The sequence below is a fragment of the Nycticebus coucang genome, chromosome 18, assembly GCF_027406575.1.
Source record: "Nycticebus coucang isolate mNycCou1 chromosome 18, mNycCou1.pri, whole genome shotgun sequence".
Classification (NCBI taxonomy): Eukaryota; Metazoa; Chordata; class Mammalia; order Primates; family Lorisidae; genus Nycticebus; species Nycticebus coucang.
This window is the reverse complement of record NC_069797.1, coordinates 53,008,666-53,030,211: the sequence shown is the minus strand read 5'-3', so window position 1 is coordinate 53,030,211 and position 21,546 is coordinate 53,008,666. Positions and strand designations below refer to the sequence as shown.

At 52.4% G+C, this 21,546-nt stretch overlaps 3 protein-coding genes across 4 annotated transcripts; all 3 read right to left on the bottom strand.

Moving 5' to 3' along the window:
• Window positions 1-2,552: 2,552 nt before the first annotated feature.
• On the bottom strand, window positions 2,553-5,485 carry HOXB7 (homeobox B7). Its single transcript, XM_053570143.1, has 2 exons — window positions 4,945-5,485; window positions 2,553-2,920 (listed from the first exon to the last, which is right to left on the bottom strand). The coding sequence occupies exons 1-2, from the start codon at window positions 5,342-5,344 to the stop codon at window positions 2,667-2,669; spliced, it is 654 nt and encodes a 217-aa protein (XP_053426118.1). The 5' UTR covers window positions 5,345-5,485; the 3' UTR covers window positions 2,553-2,666.
• Window positions 5,486-6,718: 1,233 nt separating this feature from the next.
• On the bottom strand, window positions 6,719-9,686 carry HOXB8 (homeobox B8). Of its 2 annotated transcripts, XM_053570138.1 has the most exons (3): window positions 9,444-9,685; window positions 8,691-9,165; window positions 6,719-7,884 (listed from the first exon to the last, which is right to left on the bottom strand). In XM_053570138.1, the coding sequence occupies exons 2-3, from the start codon at window positions 9,112-9,114 to the stop codon at window positions 7,577-7,579; spliced, it is 732 nt and encodes a 243-aa protein (XP_053426113.1). In that variant the 5' UTR covers window positions 9,115-9,165; window positions 9,444-9,685; the 3' UTR covers window positions 6,719-7,576. The 2 variants fall into 2 exon arrangements, with proteins under 2 accessions (XP_053426113.1, XP_053426114.1); XM_053570139.1 differs by having other exon boundaries at window positions 6,719-7,881; window positions 8,691-9,686.
• A 5,852-nt stretch (window positions 9,687-15,538) lies between these two features.
• Window positions 15,539-20,705, bottom strand: HOXB9 (homeobox B9). Its single transcript, XM_053570137.1, has 2 exons — window positions 20,100-20,705; window positions 15,539-17,517 (listed from the first exon to the last, which is right to left on the bottom strand). Exons 1-2 carry the CDS (start codon window positions 20,614-20,616, stop codon window positions 17,282-17,284), a joined length of 753 nt encoding a protein of 250 aa, XP_053426112.1. The 5' UTR covers window positions 20,617-20,705; the 3' UTR covers window positions 15,539-17,281.
• Between the last annotated feature and the right edge of the window lie 841 nt (window positions 20,706-21,546).

The following is a 21,546-nucleotide window of genomic DNA, read 5'->3' as shown; positions in this document are numbered from 1 at the left end:
CTTTTCTTCTCCTTCTCTCTTTTTGGGGAAACCCTAATATGAACAGGGGTGAGATTTTGGGGGCAGGGAATCAGAGAGGGGAAGCCACACGAAACCAGCCGAGAAGGGGGTTCTTTTCTGAACATCCCTATTTTCCACAGGAACACAGCCAGCTCTTCTAGTAAAAATTCACCCCAAATCCTCCCGATAGGGACTGTTGTAAGGCAATGGGGGGGGGCAATAGTGGTTTCTAGAGTTGCCATCTGAACCAAGGCAAAATGAAAGCTCCAGTGTCCCCCCTCCCCCTCTGAACTGGCTCCTTCATTCCTAGCCCTAGAAATGGCAAGACCCCCACCTGTGTGGTTTGCAGCACTGGGGGCCTTAGATCCTCTAAGGCTAGGTTTTTGCCCCAGGAGGAAAAGTGGCCTGGAAGGGGGCCAAGGCAGATAATATAACACCAACCAATTCTTGTCTCTGCACCCCAGAAACTGGGGGAGGGCAAAGCCAAATCCCAGCCTCTCCCACCCAAATGCAGAAAGTCTAGGTTCTGTAAGGCAGCCCCATGCTCTCTCCAGGGGGTTCTCCGATCCTTAATGGGGGAAACTGTAGGTTTTGGAGCCTTTTTTTTTTTTTTTTACAAATTCAAATGAAACAGATTCTCCTAAAACCAACCCTCCCCCCTTTTCTGTATAATTTCTGTTCTTTACATTTAAACATGCCAGGGTTTATAATCAAATTTATACTAAAAATCAATCCCGCAGGTCTAGCTGCCTAGACACTGTCCTATAGGTTTTTGTCTCACAATCTGGGGAGTGTTTTCAAACAAAAAGTAAAATTTAAAAATCGGCCCACGTTTCCCAAGTCCCCTGAAAACCCCAATATTTTGAGTTGAGTGGTTAGTACCCAAATGCAAAAAACGAAATAATGTCCAAAAAATACTTTTTTCTTTTTTTCCTTTCTCTCTCAGTTGCTCCGGTGTAGGTTCCAGATTGCCGGCGGCGCGGAGAATGAGCAGAATGTCCTCCTGGAGGAAGTCCCCGGCGGGCGGCGCGGCCAGGCTCAGAGGCGGGCGTGCCGCCACCCTAGCCTGGTAAATTCGCAAGGCTCAGGCTCTTTCTCCCGGACCCGTTGTCCTCCCTACCATTGTTAAATTTTATTTGGGTTACCTGTGTCAATTTAGAATGAGACAAATTAATACAAATGAAAATAAAATAAATTGAAATAAAAGAAAGGAACAGCTCTTGCCGAAAATAATTGCCACACAAACGAGAAACCCTGAGCGAGCACCTGAAGTTAGGGGCTGCTCTGGGCCAACTGCGAGGCCTCTACTCACGGGCCTGGCCTCTATCCAATGCCAGCCAAGAAGCCAAAATGAATTTGGGTGTTCACTTTCCCTTTCCCTCCACTTTTCCTTCCCATGAGGCCTACCATTTTGGATTTCAGCTCTGTGTTTGTGTTGGGCTGCCGCCCAAATCCTACAGGCTGGTTTCAAGGCCTGGATGAGGAATAGGGTTTATGGAACTATGAGATTTTAAAATTTTGTTTTATGGTTTTGTGAGTGTTTGTAATTGAGCATGGGGGCTCATGGGTGTGTTTACTTGGGAGCAAATGTGTATCTATGTGTTTATAAGCCAATGTGTGAATATACATTGATATATATCAATGTGTCTGAGAGTGAGCATGAATATGTGTTTACTTGTGTGTGTGAATATGAATGCGTATTTTCTGGGCATGGAGCTGAGATTATGGGAATGTCTTTATGTTTATTTATGAACATATAAATTTGGGAACATGTGTATGACAGTGTGTATAATCATGTATGTTAGCCTGCAAATAAATGGGTGACTGTGTGCATTTGTGTATGTATGCATAAAGTGTAAAGGGAATGCATGCATGTAATATTGGGATTCACTAGTTGGCAGCTTCCCAGAGCTGGGAGGATCAGGAAAAAGAGCAGACCCAGCACAGAAACATGCCCACAGAAGAAGTCAGAGCAGAGGGGCTCTGGGATGCCTTCCCATCCTTAACCATGATACCCTCCCATCCTGAGGGAGACACAGGAAATAAGGTATCTGTTTGTTTTTAATTGAGTTTTATTTTTCTATCCTTTAGATACACACAGATTGTGAAGAGGAGCATGGGATGGGGATAGGGAGCTGACAGGAGCAGGGAACAGCCGTCAGGCACTGGCGGGAATACCCTAGTTGCTGGGGGAACACCCTAGTTGATGGGTCCTTGGGGCTCCCTAAGGCCCCTTTGGTGCCACTACTGGGAAGGTGGAGGCTCATGAGGGTAAGGAACCACGGGCACTAAGTCCAGACCAAAAGTCCACAAAGACAGCATCAAAGGGGGCTTACAAAACAGCAAGATTTTACAAAGACCTTACAATAGCAACATAGAAAACAGGAGGCAAATTCCAGAAAGCTACAGAACAAGAAGATAATGTCCTTCTCATATTGTACAAAACAAACCCAACAGACTTTCTATAGGTAGTATTTTTTTCAGTGTTGAGAAATCAAAATTTCACCTTTCTCTCTCCTTAAAAACATTTTTTAATTGCTTTAATTTAAATAGTGTTTTTCTTCCCTATGACTTGAGTTTCCTGGTTCAGTTCCCAGAGCTAGGATTCATATTCATATTCTTTCTCCTCTCTCTCTCTCTCTTTTCCTTTGCCCTTTCTCTTTCTCTCACTCTTCCTCTTCCTCATCTGCTTCTGCCTTGTCCTGGCTGGTGGTTCCAGGGCCCGTGGTCTTATTTTCCTTTTTCCACTTCATGCGCCGATTCTGAAACCAAATCTTGATCTGTCTTTCTGTGAGGCAGAGCGCGTGCGCGATCTCGATGCGCCGCCGCCGGGTCAGGTAGCGGTTGTAGTGAAATTCTTTCTCCAGCTCCAGGGTCTGGTAGCGGGTATAGGTCTGGCGACCTCGCTTGCGGTCAGTTCCTGCAAAATGTGTTTAGAGGAGAAAAATCAGTGACCGGGGAAAATTCCAAAAGAGTTTTCCCTCTTAGACCCTGTGTGTAAAGTCTGTGAACAGAAGTCCATTTTTCCACTAAACTAAATTCTCATTTTCTATACCTCAGCACATAGTCTTTGTTGCCCATTCCCCCAAATGTGCAGAACATTCTACAAGCCTCCCAAAGCAGACATTTCTATTTTCTATCCAAGAAGCTTGGAGTTTCTGAACCCAGGAGGATCTAACCTGCTGGTTCTTGAAGGTTCTGCTACTAGTGGGTATGTGTAGGATGAGGTTAGGTTAATTGTCCTTTCACTTTCTGGGATTAGGGCTCTGATTATAATTCTTTGAGGTAGAGGACAATGGAAACCATGCAAGTAGCCCTGGAGTGGGGCTCCTCGCCTACCCTGAGAAAGTTTCTCAAGAAGAAAAGGAGACAAAGGGGTCTCACAGGCTCAGTTTCCCCTCCATTCTGTTGCAGAATGAGGTGAGAATTTGCAGATTTCCTTGGAGCATGGCCTTAGTCTGAGAGCAGCTGCCCTCTGATGATTCTTTTCCAGTGATTGTCTGAGGCTTTGCTGGGGCCAAGCTGTCCTGCCTGCCTGCTTGCCCAGATAACCCAGCTCTCCAAAGCAATTTTTGGGCCTCCAGGAAAGCACAGGGGAAGAGGAGAAAAAACAGAGTTAGGACAGAATATGGAGTATCTAGATGATGAGAGCTGAAGGGCAGAGAGGAACTTCCTAAGTTAGGTCCAGAACCTGAAGAGATTTGGGAAAGGTGTTGATGTCAGCTCTCCTGGGAAGGAGACAAGGGAGGGGCCTAGTTTCAAGTCAGATAAAAGCCAAGCTGAAATGTTTACGAGCAGAAAAATTGGAGCTTTGATAAATCAACTGGAAAGGAAGTTGAATTATGGAGCAGATAATGGGGACTGTGACCACCAATACTGATAGTCTGAGAACTGAATTTCCCCTGGCCCCCAACCCTCACTGGATGGATGCCTCTGACCACAACTCTTGGGCCTTCTGGACATTGGGGGCTTACCCTCAAGTTCATCTGTCTTGGGACAGCACTAAATAGGATGTGGAGGCAAGACTGGCAGAAGACCCAGGGAACCCTTGGCTTCTTGGAGTCCCTTATCAGCTGGCTGGGTGGCCTGCAATCTCTAAGTCTTGATTTGACCCCACGGAGTCCTGGCCCCTCCCCCAAGAGGAGATTCACCCTTCTAGAGTGACACCTCCAAACTTGTTGGCCAGTTCTCTGGGGGTATATAGAAGCCCTAGGAAGGGTACCTGAGGAAGCCAGCTGTACTCCCACCAGGCCTCTTATTCTTTCTCTAGTTCAGTGGGGGGTTGAAGCCTCATCTCTCTTGGCCTCAACCCCCTCCCTGCACCTGCCTCTCTGGCTCTGTGTCCCTGGCTGGGTCCTCATCTCCTCCCCCCCAAGCCTCTAGAGCTCATTTCTAATTGTCTTATTGGGAATAATGGGGGAGTGGGGTTGGCTGAGAAGGAAGGGGGAGGGGAGAATTGCTTAGCGCTATGCCCCCTCCCCCATACCTTATCCTAGCTGGGGCTGGGGGACACACCCAGAACTGAGATCCCAGGCGGGGAAGGGGGGATAGAAGGGGGATAACCTAATGGCTGTTTTCTGTAAACCCCAGCCTTCCTCCGCAAGACAAACGGCCTCATCTCCAGCCTGTGCCGGCGCTGCTGATAAATATTTAAAGCTAAAAGGCCGGGAGGAGAGTGGGGGCGAGATGGGGGCTCCGAGGAGCGTCGCGGCGTCAGCGAAGATAGATCCGCCGGGAAGCACAGCCGGCCTGAGAGCACCCAGCAAATATGAGGGTGGGGGCAGTGCGCTGCGTCTCAGCCAGGGGGGTGCCGCGTCCCCAGGGCTGACCTTGGACCGGGAGCACTCCAGACGCGGAAAGGGGTGCCCGGCAGGAAAGGGGGGGCGCCTTCCAGGGAATGTGCCGGCCGGCTGGGGCTCGGGACAGCTTGGTGCGCGGCGTTACCTGAGCTTCGCATCCAGGGGTAGATCCGGAAGTTACTCTCGGCGGCCAAGTCTGAGTCCCTCTGCTCCTTGGCGCCTGCCGCCTTGGCGGAGTCGCCCGGACACACCCCGGAGAGGTTCTGTTCAAAGGGCGCGCAGTGCATGTTGAAGGAACTCGGCTCGAGCCCATAGCCGGCCGCGTAGACGCCGGCGGCACTCTGGCCCGCCATGCCCCCCCCGCCAGGATACAAGCTCTGCATCGAGGCGGCGAAGGAAGCGCTCGAACCTGTTCCATAGCCCGGGCGCTGGGGGTTGGCAGCAAACGCACAAGAAGTTTGTTCGGGGAAGGCTCCAGTAGCGAAAACCGAACTTGCGGCTGGATATTTAGAAAATAAAGCATTCGCATAATACAATGAACTCATAATTTGGCCGGATGATTTGTAGGCAGGGACGTTTTAGTGTCGGTTTTACGAGATTCCTTGATATATTACAGAATTAGAGTACAGATTTACACCAAAAAGGACCCCCTTTTTCCTCTCCAGAACACGTGACGCCAGCTCACGTGACGTCCCCTCAGCCAATGGCCCGGCAGCCTCCCTACGGCTCCCGGTAATGTGGAAAAAATTGTGTGGCGTTGGATTTATAAAATATGATCAATAATGAATGGGAAAGCCGAGCCCTGTGGATTGGGGCTGGGGGCTCAAGGGCCGCTACCGACCCCTGCGGGCTGGAGGCAGCTTGCAGGCGAGATTTGGGGAGAAAGGGATTGGGTGGGAAGGGAAAATAAATAACCTCCCAGCGATCTGTGTTGTCACCCTCCACCCATCCTTTCCAGTCCGTTACCGACAGAGCGAGAGACAAACGCAGGAATTGAATGCACGCAATTGGGTTGGTTGGTGGGTGGTGAGTGGGGAAGATCAGTCTTTATTAATCCGGGCCAATTCAGCACAGCCTTTGGGTGAAGTTGGTCCGGTTCTCCTAAGGCGAGGAACGAGGTAAACCTGGGCTCATGGCTCTCTCGGTGCCCCAGATAAATGCGCAGAGATGGAGCGAGACATCATAGTTGCTCCTAAGGCACAGGATCCAGCCCGTGAGCATTGAATGCTGCGGTGTCTGGTGGCTAAAAAAAGGTTTGAAAGTAAAAAGAAAAGGGGGAGGGGATTGGAGGTGGGTAAAGAGAGAAAGGAAGGGTAGAGGGCGGCCCAGGCAAGCTGCTCTCCTGTTTCCTGGATGCTTCAGTGAGCTTTGCTATCAGAGAAGCAGAGGCGGAGAAACTAGGCCTTAGAGCTGGGCAAAGGTGACCAAGTGCCAGAGAGGGAGAGGCGGGGAAGAACGTCTCCATTCTCCTCTCCTGCTCTCTTCATCAGTATTGGAGAAAAATAAAAATATAAGCAAGCTCATCATCCTTGCGCTCCACCTTTATCCCCTACCGCCCCCCCAACATAAGACACACACCAAAACAAAGAGGGAGGTGGAAGGGATACAGCCACCAGTTTAGGAGAATCTCTCCAGCGTGGCCTGGGTGCCTCGGGTCGGCAGGTCCCAGCAGCCTCAGAAAGCAAGGGGAGGGGGTTTCTCTTGGCTCCTCTCCCTCATTTTTCTCTCCTCCAATCACACGCAGTCGCCTCCCTCACCCCCTGCCCCCTGGGCCAAGGGACTCACACCACCTGCCTCCAGCCTCCGCCCCCTGCTCTCCGTGGCCTAGCCTCTGCAGGCTCAGGAGCCCAGTGACAGGCTCCCCCCCAACCTAGCCCTGCAAGGCGCCCAGGAGCAAATGAGCGCGGGCCTGGCCAGTCTCGGGTTCTTGCTTGTAAACTTTATTGTAACTCTTCCGCCCTTTTCAGGCTCAGACAACAGAACAAAGTATAGAGGAACAACAAAATATATAATTAGCCCTCCCTCCCCCCCATAAAGCAATTCACGGATACAGGATACATTCTCTTCACAGTAAACCTAAGAACACTTTTAACAATTGCCCACAGCGCGCATGCTAACTAAAGTAACCTCTTTTGAGAAACACTTAAGACGAAATTGTCAAACCAAAGGAGGGGAGGAAAAGAGAGAGAAGCAAGAGAGAAAGCCAGCGAGCTAGGGAGGGCAGCGGGGAGAGAGGGGTTGGGAGGGTAAATGAGGACGAGAGAGAGAGAGAGAGAGAGAGAGAGAGAGAGAGAGAGAAGAGTGAGGGAGACAGAAAGAATTACGGTGTGAATAGGCAGTTTCATGTTGTTGGGAGAACTTAGCAGAAATCTGTACCTTGGTCTTTACAAAGAAGCACGTTCAAAGGAAAAAAGGACCATTGCACAAGGAGGCTTTTTACATGGGGCAGGGACAGAGGAGCTGGGGGGGTGGTGCTCAGCCGGGCCTCGGCCGCTCACCCTCACAGGGCGAGGGAAGTTCTTGCTTAAAATCCTTTTCTTCCCCCCCCCGGCCCCCAAGAGAAGGGAAGGAGATCCACGGTAGCTCACACACAGAAGCTATTACGAGACTCTACCACTAGCGGGGACTGGCGCGGCGGGGGACGCTGCGGTGGGAGGCTCGGCTCCTGGCTCTGCTCGCGGGGCCGGAGCTCTCCCAGGCCAGGGTGAGCGGCGGCGGCACAGTCAGGGGACCGGCGGACGTGCGGGTGGCCGCGGCCCTGGCAGTCCAGCTGGAGCCTACTTCTTGTCGCCCTTCTGCGCGTCACCCTCATCCGCTGCCTCCGGGGCCCGCTCCAGCTTCTGTTTCTCCAGCTCCTCCTGCTCGCATTTGCTGCTGGGGAACTTGTCTTTGTTGTTCTCTTTTTTCCACTTCATCCTCCGGTTCTGGAACCAGATTTTGACCTGTCTTTCTGTCAGTCCCAACGCATGCGATACCTCGATTCGCCGCTTGCGAGTCAGATAGGGATTAAATAGGAACTCTTTCTCCAGCTCCAGGGTCTGGTAGCGGCTGTAGGTCTGTCGGCCTCGCCTGCGTCCGGCGGCTGCTGGGAATGGGGGAAAGGGCGAGACAGAGGGGAGGGGAGGAGAGGAGAGGAAAGGATGGGGGAGGAGGAAGAGACGAGAAGGTTCAAAGATTCGTGAACGAGCCTAGGAGACCAGTATAATAAGGGCAGGGGACCTTCTACCCCATGCGGGGGCGGGGGCGCGGGGAGGCCGCGATCAGCAGGAGGGGGGGAGCGTGAGGGGGATCAGACACCAGTGAATCTAAGGGAGTCAGAAAGGGCAGCCCCCTCCCCTGGTAACCAGCACTAGAGTTGGGTGGAGGGTGGTTCAAATCTATTAAAAGTCCCATAAAACTTTAGAAGGAAGGATGTGAAGGAGTGGGAAAAATAAGAATAAAAAAGCCAGGTGGGGACGAATGGACCCACCTTGAAAAGCCCCCAGAGCCTCTGCCCCAGAAGAAAAGTTTCTTCAGGGTAATTAAACTATAAAGCAATTGAGAAGTGCAAAAGTTGAGCGCCCCCACTCCCACCACCCTCTCTACACTACCCCCATAAAACAGTAAAAGAAAAAAGAGGGGAAGGAGAAGAAAAGTAAAGCAGGGTGAGGGGTTTATGGATTCAGGAAATGTCGTTTAGCGACTCCCCCTTCAAGGGAAACAAAAAGGAAAGACAGAAAGAAACCCAGAAAAAGAAAGAACGGAGAGAAAGAAAGGAAGAAAAGGAAGAAGCGGGAGGCGACCGGAACAGAGCCGGCAAGTCTTCCAGTAGCTGGAGGAAATGGCCCGGGCCTGCCCGGCCTCGGGCCTTCCGGGCCCGCTCCTGCCCCGCCGGCCCCGACGCGAGCTCACCTTGCGGACGCATCCAGGGGAAGAGCTGTGTGGGCGACGGGCTCTGCTCAGAGCCCTCAGCCTCCTCACCCAGGCCGCTGGCGGCGGCGAGCTTGCAGTCTGCGTACTGAACCAGGTCTGGATCCTGCGCACCGAATAGGCTCTGGCGCTGCAGCGGATCGTAGCCGTAGAAGTTGCCCGGGTCCCCGTGACACGCCACGGCGCACGGGTTCTGCTGGTAGGGAGCCGTGGACAGCGACGATGGCCCGTGGTAGAACTCCTGGATTTGCGATGGGTGCTGGAAGCTGCCGCCGCTGCTGGGACCGTATACCACGGTGGGTCGGCCGCCCAGGTCCTGGGCGAAGCCGCAGTCATAATAATTGGGGCGCAGGGACTCCCCGGTTTTGTATTTGGAGAACAGTGAGTTGACGAAATAAGAGCTCATTTTATTGAATTTTGAGGCGGCGGCGGCGGCGGCGGAGGCTGTAGTTGGGGGCTGTTGGGGAGGGGGTGGGGAGGGGGAAAGGGAGGGAGAGAGAGAAAAAAAACGCGGATTCGCCGGCTCCTAGTCACCCTCGCCAGTAAAGGAGAGGTAAAGGGAGGAGGAGAAAAAGAGAAAAGAAAGAAAAGGCGAAGAAGATCTCGAAGCCGCCACACTTTTTGTGATTTCCAGGAATAGAAAAGGACAGAGAAGCCTCCAAAAGTCTAAGCTTGCATGGCAGCCGCGGCTCGATCGCCCTCCCCCCCACCCCCCACCCCCAAACAAAAATATACCGCCACTTAAAGAGGTCCTCGCTTTACATTTCGAAGAAGGGATGCCAGTTCATAAACAGTTTTCGGTGATTTACTTCCCTGCAAATGAGTTGTTTCATATTTTGCACTGTCTTTTCATGATCATTTGCATCCATTAGAGACCCCGCATCCTATTGGCTTCTTCGTACTCCTCCCGGACAGAACGCAGAGCGAGGGTGCGAGCGAGAGAGAGAGCTAGAGCGAGAGAGCGCCAGGGAGTGAGGAGAGAGCGGAGGAAAAAAAAAAAGGAGGGGAAGAAAAAAAAACACCCAGGGAGAGAGGGGGAGAGGGGGAGAGAGAGGGGGAGAGGGAGAGGGGGTGAGAGAGAATGAATACGGATTAAATCTGTTTAACTACCTACATTAATGAGATATCTCTCGCCTCACAACAAATCAAATACCTTCGCAGACCACCCCCAAAGACTGATGTGGGGGAGTCACGGAAAAAACCACGCACACACACATACACAACGCGCCAGGCGTAGGCACGCTGTTAATTTCGTGAATTTAACGAGGCAATTGGAGTCTTTCTAAATGTCAGGGTCGCTTCGGAAAAATGTAAAAGAACACGGTTTAATTGCGCCGAGTTTTAAAAGGTCCTATAAATGTAATTGGTATTTTAATACAAGTTATCAAATCATACAGCTTCCTCTCCTAAACATATTTTCAAACAAACGAGGTAGTCATATTTAAAGCTTTAATGATCAATTTCCTTATTATTGATAAAGGTTTAACTATCGTGTGGAGGGAATTGGCTGGGTAACCGGCCCCCCAAAAAAACGGCTGTAAACTCTTTAACAAACTATAAAACGCAATAAAGCTGGAGTCTGTTGTTGTTTATGCCGCAGCGCATAAAAGCTGTTAGCATTTTACGAGTTCTTTCCTCTACAGCTATAAAACTGCAGCTTCGATCGCCCCCGCCGCCTGACTGCAGCACTGTGGGGGTGACGAAGCTGAAATGAGAACGATTATGGTTGTTTTTTTTTTTTTTCGGTGCAAACAGGCGACTTTTCCCGAGATTTTTGCCTCCTTCAGCCTTGGCAAGCACCTGCCCCCAGCCCCGCTCTAGACCCCCCCAAAGGTACCCCTTTCACCCTGCCATGGCCAGTCACACAACTTTCCCTCATTAAACAAACAAACAAACAAGATTTTCTGTGGTGAAGGGGTCTGGGAGAGCTTGCACTAGGATGAGCAGGGGAGAAGAAACTTTCTGGTTTAATGGGTGGTGGTGAAGCACAGAGCAAAGTTCGCCTGCAACTGCAGATTCTGTGGTTCTGCACAATCTCGGCTTGCTGGCAGGAGGGTCCCCTGAATGCACTTCTGCCCAGTCAGTGCTTTCAGGGCAGACTTTATGTGAGGAAAGAGGGGTCATCAAAGAGGGGGCAGCCCATAAGGCTGCCTCACACCTGCACCCCAGGTTTGGGGACACAGTAAACAAGCCAAACTGGCTCCCAATATTTCCTGGCCAGCCCCCCACCTTCTGCAGTGCCCGAGAGTGAGCGGGCACTGTCAACCCATCTACACATCAAAAGGAGAGAAGGGCAATGAAGGCTCTGGCTGGGCACTCAGGCCCTGCCACCTGGCCTTGGTACCTGCTGTACTTGCTCTGGGCTGCCCTAGGTGGTGACTACAAAGTATGTTTTTAGAGGGGGGCATCTATTAGTCCTCAGTGTCCCCCAGACCCTTAAGACACTGTCCATTACCTAAACTAACTTGAGGGTGGAGGGGATTCGGATAGACCAAGGCTGATGAGTCACCCGTTTTCTCTCCTCTACCCTTGGAGAGAACCTCTGGTTAAACCCGGCTCTCCCTGCAGTCCTGTGGACCAGAGGCCTGAAACACAGAATGCTAGAACAAGACGACTGGGGCACACTCTATGCCCACTGGGCCTAATATTATTAGGTGGTAGTCAGGCTTTAGAAGGCCTTCAGGAGGCCATTTATTCTAGGGTCAGAATAAATGGCCTCCTGAAGCAGCCTATCGGCAAAGAAAAGAAAAAGGAAGGAAAGGAAGGAGGGGAAAAAATGTTCTAGCAACAAAAGTGAAGGCTTTAAAATACATTGAACCCATTGTTTATTCAAGAGAGAGTGGTTTCCTTTAAGAGGGGCACCTTTTGGACACCCCATATACCCTGACTTTTATAAAAATGAAATTATCACCTTTTCCAAGGGAAAATTACCAGTGGGGTCACACCTGCTACAGAGAATGGGAGAGGGGCAAAAAGGGCGGAGGGTGGAAGAGAGAGAAAGGAAAAAATGAAGGGGAAGAACCACCAGGGTTTTGAATTTTCAGCGGGTGGCTGAGGGGACCATGCATGAGGCAAAGGAAGGCAGAGTTAAATTGTTGCCCAAGCAAACATTTTTATCAAGTGCCGAGGATTTTATGGTCATGATTTGAGGACTCACCAGCGAGGTAGAAATTCAATGGCTTGTTCTAAATCATCTCTACACCGTGCCAGAAATTCCTGATGGAAGGAAAATGTTTCTGTTATAAGAAAAAACAAGTAAGAGCGAGGGGGATAATTTATAAACACCCAACGGAGCGCAGATTTACTAGAGAAACTCAAGATGAGGAGAAACTCCTCTTGCCTCTTGTTCTGGGTCCGGGTGGAAGAGAGGAGCCGCAACGCCCAGGGTAATGCGGGTGTGTGTGTGGGGGTGTGCTGGGGTATCTATCTCTGGCGCAGGTTTGTACTGATGGGAGGTAGGATTCTCAGGGTGCCTGGAGGAAATAGATTTGGAATCAAAGAGGCTATGGACAGCCAAGTGAGGACCTTAGAAGGAAAGTGTGCTGAGTTCAGGGCTCCAGCTTCTAAATTAGGAAAGGACCTGGGGTCTAGGTCCCTGGGCACGAGGGATGCGCGGTTCTCACCTGGAAGCCTGAAGACCCCCAGAGACCTGAGCTTCTGCTTTCGGACGCTTGAGCCTGCCCTCACACCAGCCAGAAAATGCGCATTCTTTTGGCGGCCCAACTGGGGGCGCGCAGAGCATCCCGAGGTGATAACCGAGCCTTCCCGCACCCGGCCAGCCTGGGGAGCCCCAGCCCTTGCCCTGGGTCACCTGCCCAGACCTGGATACGTACAAAGCCTTGGAACCTACACTCGTGCGGAGGCACCCCTCCGGCTTTGGGCAACTCCAATTTCCCACAAAACCATCGTTCCGTTTTCTCCCACATTGGGAACCCCCAGGCTGGTTCACCAGGTTCCCTCTCCAGCCGAAGTTGGCAGTCCCCCGGTGGCTGCTTCTTCATCCGACCTAATTTTGCTCGTTCTCCCCCTCACTGACCTGCTCACCGCATCCGGAGGACATTCCTTTCGCTCCCTCCAGGGAAATCTCATTTTTTCCGAATCAATTCTCCTTTTCTTATTTGGGCCCATTATTCCTATTATTACGCTTATTCCCCGTTTACACGCATTTGTTGCCCCACCGAGTACAGCAACTAGGTGAGAAGCACTGAGTCCTCCTCATGGGGGAAATTCAGAAAATTAACCAGTTGAGGAGAGGGGAGGAACACCATTATATCTAAAATCTACAAAATGGGGGAGAAGGCCATAACGGACCCTATTTTTTTATTACGTGCAAATTATTCCTGACTTTTGTAGCGCTCAGTTCATAGATTCAGGGCGGACCAAGGGGCAGCACCCAGTCGCGGGCGTCCGCAGCCCCCCACACTGGAGATTTTCACATGGAGCAAGGGTGCCATCTAGCGGTTGCTCTACCAAAAGGCGTCGCCGTCAACGGCCTGGCCAGGTTCTAGGAGAGAAGCAGCGAGCCGCAAAGGCTGCAACGGAGAGAAACTTTCATTATTAGTGGGGAAAAGGGAGGGATACTAGAGTGGACCAGAAACAAAGGCATCGGTGCCAGGAAGCTGTTCATGAAATTGTGCAGATAAGCTAAAAAAATGGAGGGAAGAGGAACAAAAGAAGTCATAAGCTTTTTTTTTCTACGTACACTGCCCCACACACACCAGCCCGTAATTTTTTAGCTGAGACCGCTGAGCGGTGGGCCGTTTAGGGCCCATAAAGGGGGAATTGAGCACTTTTCAAACTCCATACGATTGTTTCAAATTCCGACAATAAACAATTGGTCTTTTTTTTGGGGGGGGGGAGAAGGCTGAGAGAATGGGATGAGACTGTAAAAGGATCAAGAGGCTACCCTTACCCAGACGTCTGGCCCCGCCGGGCCTGCGTGTGCGTGTGTGCATGTGTGCGCGCAAGCTCAGGGGGCTTCTCATTTATGATGCCTGATTCTGGAGGGAGTGTGAAGAACAAAGAGTCTGTCCGAATTGCCATCTCTGAAGCATTGGCGACAACAAAGTGTTCTTCCCTCCCCCCTTCCCTGATCTTCCTTCTTTGCCCCCTGGGGCCCCGGAAGCCCCAAGCCCAGAATTCGCGGCCAGTGAAGGTGGGGGCTGCGAGCGGGCCCACCCATTTCCCCCGCCAGGCTCGGAGCCCAGGCCCAGCTGCGGCTCTCTCAGCTCCGGAAAGTTTCCCCTCACTGTTTGCTTTGCTGCTGTTTAGTTTCTTAACCTTCAGAAATTTATACGCTATAAACTTTTATAGCGGTCATATTCTTTTATTGCTGCGCACACGGCATTGAATTCCTCTCCCTGCTTTTCTCTGCCTCGCACTCTCGCCGTCTCTCTCTCTGAATCTCTCTCTCTCTTTTATGACAACTGATTTCCCCATCTCTGGCTTCGGAGCCTACATCTTTGCCTTTGTTTGCCTTTAAAGAAGCAACCCAACTGGGACTCGAGATCCAGACGCCGCAGCTGGAGGCCCCTCCGGGCGCCTGACCCCCTACCCTGCTACACTCCGTCGGCTTCCAGCCCCACTTTGTGTTTCCTTTTGGCAGAAACCCGCCTTCTCGGCTCACTCCCAGCGCCAGCCGGGACTGGGAAGCCCAACATAGGGAGGGAGCCCAGTCTACACCAGCAGTAATACCAGATTCATTTCGTTTCCCCAGTGGAACCCTCATTGCACCCAGAGCTCCGCTTCTTCCGGCCTCCTGCCATCTCTCCGATCCTTTCGCATCACTCTTTCGTTCGAGGAGGGTAGGCCTGGGTTTCTAACTTACTTACGGGCTCCCTTTACTGGTGCTATGCTTTGTTCCCACCACCACCCCAACCCGCAAGATCTCTGCAGGCCTCTGTGTCTCCAACAGGGTGGATCTGGTGAGGGGCTCGGGAACGTCAGCTTCAAAGAAGCGGAATCCTAACGCCTGGATGAGAAAGGCAGGCTGCCGAGAACTGCAGTCTTCGTAAGAGGCTCTGGTGGGACACCACAGTCTGAGAGGGACAGAAAGGTGCCTTTTAAAAACGAGTTAAATTTTGAGGTCCTTTGGGGAGAAAATTTTTTCTCTCCTGAGACATTTCTGATCCACACGCAATGCCTTTTCCAGTCCTTGGGAGCTGCTCTCCCCGGGTCTCAGCCCCTCTCATACCCAGCCTGACTCAGACTAAGCGGCTATCCTGTGGCTCAAATTGGTACCTCAGACTGCAAGTGGGGCTAAGAACCCTAAGGCACTAAGTGCCTCTGGGTAGAAAGAAGAAGAGCCCGGCAGCCTGAGGTCTCTCTCTCCACCCAGCCACCTTGCTGCAGGGAAGAGCAGATGGAAGTTGCTGCTTCCTTGCATGTATTTTTAAATGGCTTGACCAAGGTGATTTTTCTCAGTGGCTGAGAGAGGAACTGCTCCCAGAGGTTGCAGAGCTGACTTGCCTTCCCTCCTGCTCCCAAATAGGCAGAGAGGTCTCCAGTGCAACTTTGTTTAGGGGAAGACTCAATTGCTCCCCAAGACCCAGTCCCCTCTCCAAACCACCGATATTTCCTTCCCTTCCAGTTCTCTTGTTGGAAGACTGGGGCTCACTTTAAGCAGTGGTTTTGGGACCTTGTGTCTGGGACCAGCTGTCAGCTCTGCCAGAGCAGGGAGCTCTGCAGAGGCACCTTGCTCTCCAGGGTCTGGGGAGAAATCTCTTGGGCACAGCAGTTCTTCTTTTTACTTGGGATCTTGGCAACTGGGATCTTTATCTATGGTCAGGCTGGGAAAACTAGCACGGAATAAGACACAAGGAGAGATTTATTTTCCAGAGTGATATATTTTTGTTCTTTTTCATTTTTTCTTCCAAAACAAACAATTAGAGCTCTAGGCCCCTCACCCTTCCCACTCCCACCCACAACCCTCCTATATAAGTGACAACTGAAAACAGGCGAGACAATCACCCCCAAAGAAATCACAAAACACAAGCACAATTTCACAACAGCCACTGACAAAGCAAAAAACTTCTACTGGAATGTTCCCTTGCAGGATCAGGAGAAGCAGGAGCAAGAAGGAACTGGAGGGTATTGAGAGCTAGGGGAGTAGGGGAAAGGAAGGGAAGCAGAGAATAACCTTCTGCCTGATGCTTAGGTGCGATTTTCGCTTCTGTCCTTTGCACGCGGGACTGCTACCCCGGAAGCGTGCGCACGCACCAGTGGGGCAGATCGCCATCTAAGCCGATGTAGCGGTGGCACAGCCGGCACTGGGGCCAGTCTCCACTGGCGCTGGGGCTGGGGCTGCCTAGCCCAGGGCTCCTCCTCCTGGGAAGCCAGCAGGATAGGGAGCAATGCACCTTGCTCTAAGCGCTGGAGCTATAGCTCCTCCCTGTCCTGGACAACTTACACCGAAGGGTGCCTGGGAATCGATTCACAATAAATTCTCTATAGGGCTTTCCTGACCTGGCCTTCCTGTCTACAGTGGGGTCAATTTAGCCAGGAAATGCAGAGGGTGGTCAGGATTTTCTACAAGAGGCAGCTTGCCTTACTGGTGCAAGGTGGATTTGGCCAGAAAGAGAGTTGATTTCAGAGCCAGGAAGGATGCAGAAGAATGCAGGGTCCGTGTGGAGAGAGCAAGAGAAGCTACAGTCTGTCAAGTGGGGCACAAATGAACAGGAGGACGACATTGTCAAGGCTCCATGACCCACACAGTTTGACTTCCTTTTATTGGAAGGAGAGGAAAGCATCATGCAGAATTAAACAGTTCCTGCAATAAAATGTGGGGAGTAGGTTTGCGGGAAGATCCACCTAAGGTACCTTCATAAAACCGCTTTTATGCTACCTTTTCTTGCCCTTTCGAGGCCAGCCAGCTTGGGAGTAAGGAGTTTGCCCTATCTACCTGAGGCCCCTGGCCTAGGTAGAGTTGGTGACTCCATGGGATGGTATCACAATGCTGAGACCTTGGGGGCTGCAGCACCTCATTCAGGAGTCTCTTTCTGTCTCTAGACATCTTCTCAGTGTGTGTTTGCATCAAAGGGTAGAGCTGGGGTTGCCTGATGGTCCAAGGTCTTCTGACAGATTTTATGTTTGTCAGTCTGCATTTGGGGTGTCACTACTTGACTGAATTGTGGTTGTGAGCTTTCCCTGTAATTACTGTGGACTCCAGGATGTATGTTTGTGGGTGTCTGCTGGGCTGTGTGTAGTTGGACTGTCCCTGGGCGACTTTTGGGCAGGTGGGGGAGGAAACAGATAAGCTGGAAGAGGCTGGGGTTCCCAGAAAAATTACAAGGGCTACTAGGAGCTTGATGGGTCTCTCTGTGTAGCCCATCACCTTCTTAGGAACAAACTACTTCTAACTTCTACATCAAAACTTTCTCCTGATGCCCAGGGAGAAGAGAAAGACAGGTAAGGGCAAAGGAAAAGAGAGAGGCTCTAGGTGCAGATAAAGGACTTGGAAAGTAAAGATTGCCTTCCCCATTCACTTGAATAACATCCCAGACAGCATTGGCTTTGCGGCCATCACATAAATAAGAGTGAGATGGGGAAGAGCTGGGAAGGGCTGAGGGTAATCTTTACTCTTTGCCCTGTTCTTTATTCATTTTCTTCATTTTCATCCGCCGGTTCTGAAACCAGATTTTGACTTGTCTCTCACTCAGATTGAGGAGTCTGGCCACTTCGTGCCTACGGTCCCTGGTGAGGTACATATTGAACAGAAACTCCTTCTCTAGCTCCAGCGTCTGGTATTTGGTGTAGGGACAGCGCTTTTTCCTGGAAGAGCGAGCGTGCAGCCAGTTGGCAGAGGGGTTGGCTGAAAGAGAAGCAGGGATAGAATCAAAGAAAGGAAGAGGGGTGAAGGGCCCCAGACCAAGAGGGTACAACCCTAGTCTCCACTCCCCATCTTGCTTTGGAGAAGAGGCACCTGGGCCTTCAAGCTCCTTGAAAAGGTTCCAAAGATGGGCCAGCAGTTGGTAGGCACGCCTCCAGGTGAGAGTTTCTTTGGAGAGGATGGAGCCAAACTGTGCTCAGGCTTCCTCAGAACTTCCAAATCTTTGCCTACCTCAACTTCTCTCTCAATTTTTCTCCATTTTGTCCAAACTTCTTAGGACCCAGGTCAGAGCCCAGAATGGCTGAAGCCCCACCACCAGTGCCACCAGACTGCCTAGGGATGGCTGACCTGGCTCTAGATCTAGGAGGTGAAAGGAAGGTTGGGTGCGGAAGGAGGGATTTCTGTTCAGCCACAGCCAAGAGACCTCTCAGCCCTTCAGTCCATGGAGTATACTCTAATCATGGCATCTTTAGGCCACATGGCAGCAGGCGTGTGTGTCTGTGGAGAAATCTCCCCCTCTGCCACCACCACACACCACAAATACAGGTTTGCATTTAGAGCCGAAAGCCTCCAACACACTCCAATTCACACGCAATGCAATTGCAACCATTTATCAACTCCGGCTATGGACAGGGGACCTCCAGGGCTCACAGATAACTTATGGTTGCAATAGTCTCTCTTTTTTGCTCCTGCTCAGCTCATAGTTTGGTTAACACAAATTCAGGAAAACCGGGGAGCAAAATTACTCCAGTCCTAAGGTGGGGAGCCGGGGATGATGTGACGGTAACCGAAAGCCCTTCACAGCACGCTTAGCTTAACTGACCCTATGTGTTTGAGGAGGGGGCAGGGAAAGAGGTAACTGAGTAGAAGAGGAGCAAAAAGAGGAAAATATGTACAGGCTTTTCCTCTCCTTAGCATCTCACCCCCTACCCTGGAATGCAGAAAACTTGCCAAATAAAGCCAAGCCAATTAAAAATAACAGCCACACGCTACTAGCTTCCTTTTCCCCAAATGAAAAGCACTGGACTTTTTTTTTTTTTAATTCTGTGCATCCTACACTAAGTACCCTGTCTTACCAATTTGCACTGCTATTTCCTTAATGCGATTGCCTGGGATGGGACCTGCAGCCGCATTAAATATGAAAGAGAAAAAACTGTTAATAATTGATCTCAGCCAAATGGTTGCCTTGCAATAATAGGCTTTCCAGGCAGAGTTTTGGGGTTTGGGATGGAGGAGTCTGTTTGCGGGTGTGGGAAGAGCTTAGAAAGCGCCCTGTTCCCCAAATGCCAGCTCTTCTGATTCAACCTGGCAGGTTGGAGGTGGTGGGATTCTGCAGGGACCTGAGAGGACGGGGACAGCTCTTTGCTCTCCAGCAAGCAAGGGTGCCCCAAAGGGACCCTTTTCCATTCTGTTGGTGGGAAATATGGTAGGGCAAAGACAGGCTAAAAAGTCTGACTCCCTACTCCCCCCAAACAACCAAGGATAAGATTGCGCGGGGGTGGGGGTGTGATTGTTTGAGACTAAGAACCCCTAGCCGATTTGCCCTTTTCAACCTTAAAAATAAATTAAAAATATGAGAAACCCCCCCTTCTCTGATTGAGTAGCATCCCATGGAAATTAGCCAGACTTGGGGTACTGGCAGGAGAGTGTTTGAAGAGTAGGAGATGAAGGGAAACTACCCAGTAACGGTAAAGTTCTCCGCCTCTCCGCAACCCTCTTCCCCCACCCCTTCTCTCCCTCAGGTCCCTTCGGGATGCTCCGAAATTCGGAAGCGATTCCCAGACTCCCCGCGAGGAGGACAGCCACAGCTGGGGCTAGGGAGTCCTGCGGAGAGCAGCGGGAGGGAGGGGATAGCCCTTAGAAAAGGAAGCGGCGGCCCAGGCAAGGATACCGAGGAAGAGAGGGGGCCTCCGGAGGGAAGACTCCCGGGAGGGGCCAGCGCATCCGGGGAGGGGGCTCAGTCCCCGCGTCCTGGGCTTCCCCCGCCCCTCCTGGTGCCGGCTGCGGACCCCGCGCGGCTACTGCGCGAGATTTGCTAGGAACAATCCTCTGCCAAGCTGTTGCATCGCAAATAAAATCCTAATGAGCCCCCTCCCCCTTCTCCTTGGCCGGCTTTTACCGGCTGCGCGTGGCGCGGGGAGCTCTGCCAGTCGCGCGGTCTCGGGCACCCCCGTGTGCTCCGGCCCTCGCCTGCGCCTGCTCTCGGCCAGCGAGGCCACCAGCCCCGGCTCCGGCTAGCTCCTCTCCCGGCGGTCGCGGGTCCTTAGCCCGGCTTTCAGCGGCGGCCTCCGGGAGGGCGAGAGAACGGCGAGTTGATCCTTGAGCCCCAGTTCCCTGCAAGACTTGAAGTAGTGGGGGTGACGCTCCTCCGACAGCCTCAGTCTCCCCTTCTGGGGTACCCAAGTTTTACCTTCACTCCTTCCTTCCTCTTTCCTCCTCCCCCCGCTCGCTCTCCCGCCACCGCCGCGGTTTCCCTTCACATTGTCCGCAGTTTATTGCCTCTCCCCTCCCCTCCCCCTCGCTTGGCCTTCGGCCTGGGTATTTCCTCACTTTTTATAACTTACTTTGATCCGGCCTCTCTTTGTCCTCGCTTCCTTCGCAAATTTTATTGTCCCCGTAGCCGGGTCTTTGATTAGACAGGACGGCCTCCCTGCCCGCCGAAGTTTCCAAACTGTACTCGGGCGTGCCCTGTTTGAGCAGCTCCCCAGGCGCGCCCAGCAGCGGCTCCGCCTTCACCGCCGGCTGGCCCTGCCCCGGGGCAGCTTCGCCGCGCGGCGCAGGCTCCAGCCAGGTGCGGAGGTACCTGCTCTCCGCCGGCGGGACGCCCTGGGGCTGGATGTAGGGGTGGTAGACGGACGGCAGACTTCCGGACGTGTGAGGGCTCAGCGGCGCCCAGGAGGCGCCGAACACCGGCGCTTTGGGCTGGAAGCTGCACGAGGGGAACTCCAGGTGCTCCGCGTGGCCCGGCTGCCGCGGGCTAGCGTACTGGCCAGAAGGAAACTTGGCTGGAGGCGCGTCCTCACTCTCGTGACTTATGATCGAGTCGACATAATAGCTGCTAAGCGTCCCAGAAATGGACATTCTCAGACATTATCCGGGCGCTCGCAGGGGGAAGGGAAGCACTCGCGCAGCGGCGCCCAAGCAGGGAGAGGTGGCACCCGGACCGGTGTGAGGGCTTTCGGACGCGACCCCCCCAGCCCCCCACCCTCCCACCCCCACCCCTTGCTCAACTTCTCAGCCAACAAAGTACAGTGGAGCAGCCCGGCTCAGCGCTCCTTGCAAAATGATTGGTCAAAGTTTTTCCGACTGCCTGATAAAGCGTCAGCTCCGACATAAATCAATCGGGCGAGGGGGCTGCGCTCTCGCTGTCATCCGTCCGCACCGCATTCCATATCGAGGATGGATTGTTTTATGCTGATGCAATGTGCTATCACGTCAGGGCTCCGGCGGCCACGTAACCTCAGCCGGAGCTGCCGGCCCCCCGCTCCCCCCGCTCCGCCCGCTGCAGGAAAGGGGGGAGAGTTCTCGACGTGGGGCGGCGGGGGCGGAGGAGAGGCGGAGGGAAGCAGCAGGCTGCCTCGGGAGAGACGCGAGCTGCGGAGCCCTCTCCCCAGGCGGGTCGGGGAGGAAGGGGGGGACAGCCAGGGCAGAGGGAGGGAGAGAGCCTTAGCTCAGGGAGCAGCCTGAGAGGCCCGACAGGATAATTAAAGAGGAGGTGGTCTGCACACACACCTCCACCTCCACCCCGCGGGCCCTCATTTCCTCTCCTCTGTCCCCTTGACAGAAGATGTTTATTAAACAGCAGCAGCAGCAGTAATCCACAGGAGATGAAGTAGAAGGGATGGGGTAGAAGTTAGAGATTTTAGGACGTTTTCAGATTTGTTGGGAGCTCTATTTATGGAGGTTTCTGTGACTGGGAGCTTCCCTAGACCCTTCTGTAGCTGAGAGGGGAATAAAACAGGAGTGTCCAAAGGATCCATTATTTGTCCTGAAATTGGAACCTGCACTAGG

Excerpts from the sequence above, each read along its gene's own strand:
- HOXB9 (XM_053570137.1), bottom strand. The coding sequence starts at position 20,616 with ATGTCCATTTCTGGGACGCTTAGCAGCTATTATGTCGACTCGATCATA. Across the intron at positions 17,518-20,099 it reads CAAAGAGAGGCCGGATCAAA|CCAACCCCTCTGCCAACTGG; the intron begins GTAAGTTATAAA and ends CTTCTCTTTCAG.
- HOXB7 (XM_053570143.1), bottom strand. The coding sequence starts at position 5,344 with ATGAGTTCATTGTATTATGCGAATGCTTTATTTTCTAAATATCCAGCC. Across the intron at positions 2,921-4,944 it reads CCCCTGGATGCGAAGCTCAG|GAACTGACCGCAAGCGAGGT; the intron begins GTAACGCCGCGC and ends CACATTTTGCAG.
- HOXB8 (XM_053570138.1), bottom strand. The coding sequence starts at position 9,114 with ATGAGCTCTTATTTCGTCAACTCACTGTTCTCCAAATACAAAACCGGG. Across the intron at positions 7,885-8,690 it reads CCCCTGGATGCGTCCGCAAG|CAGCCGCCGGACGCAGGCGA; the intron begins GTGAGCTCGCGT and ends CCCCATTCCCAG.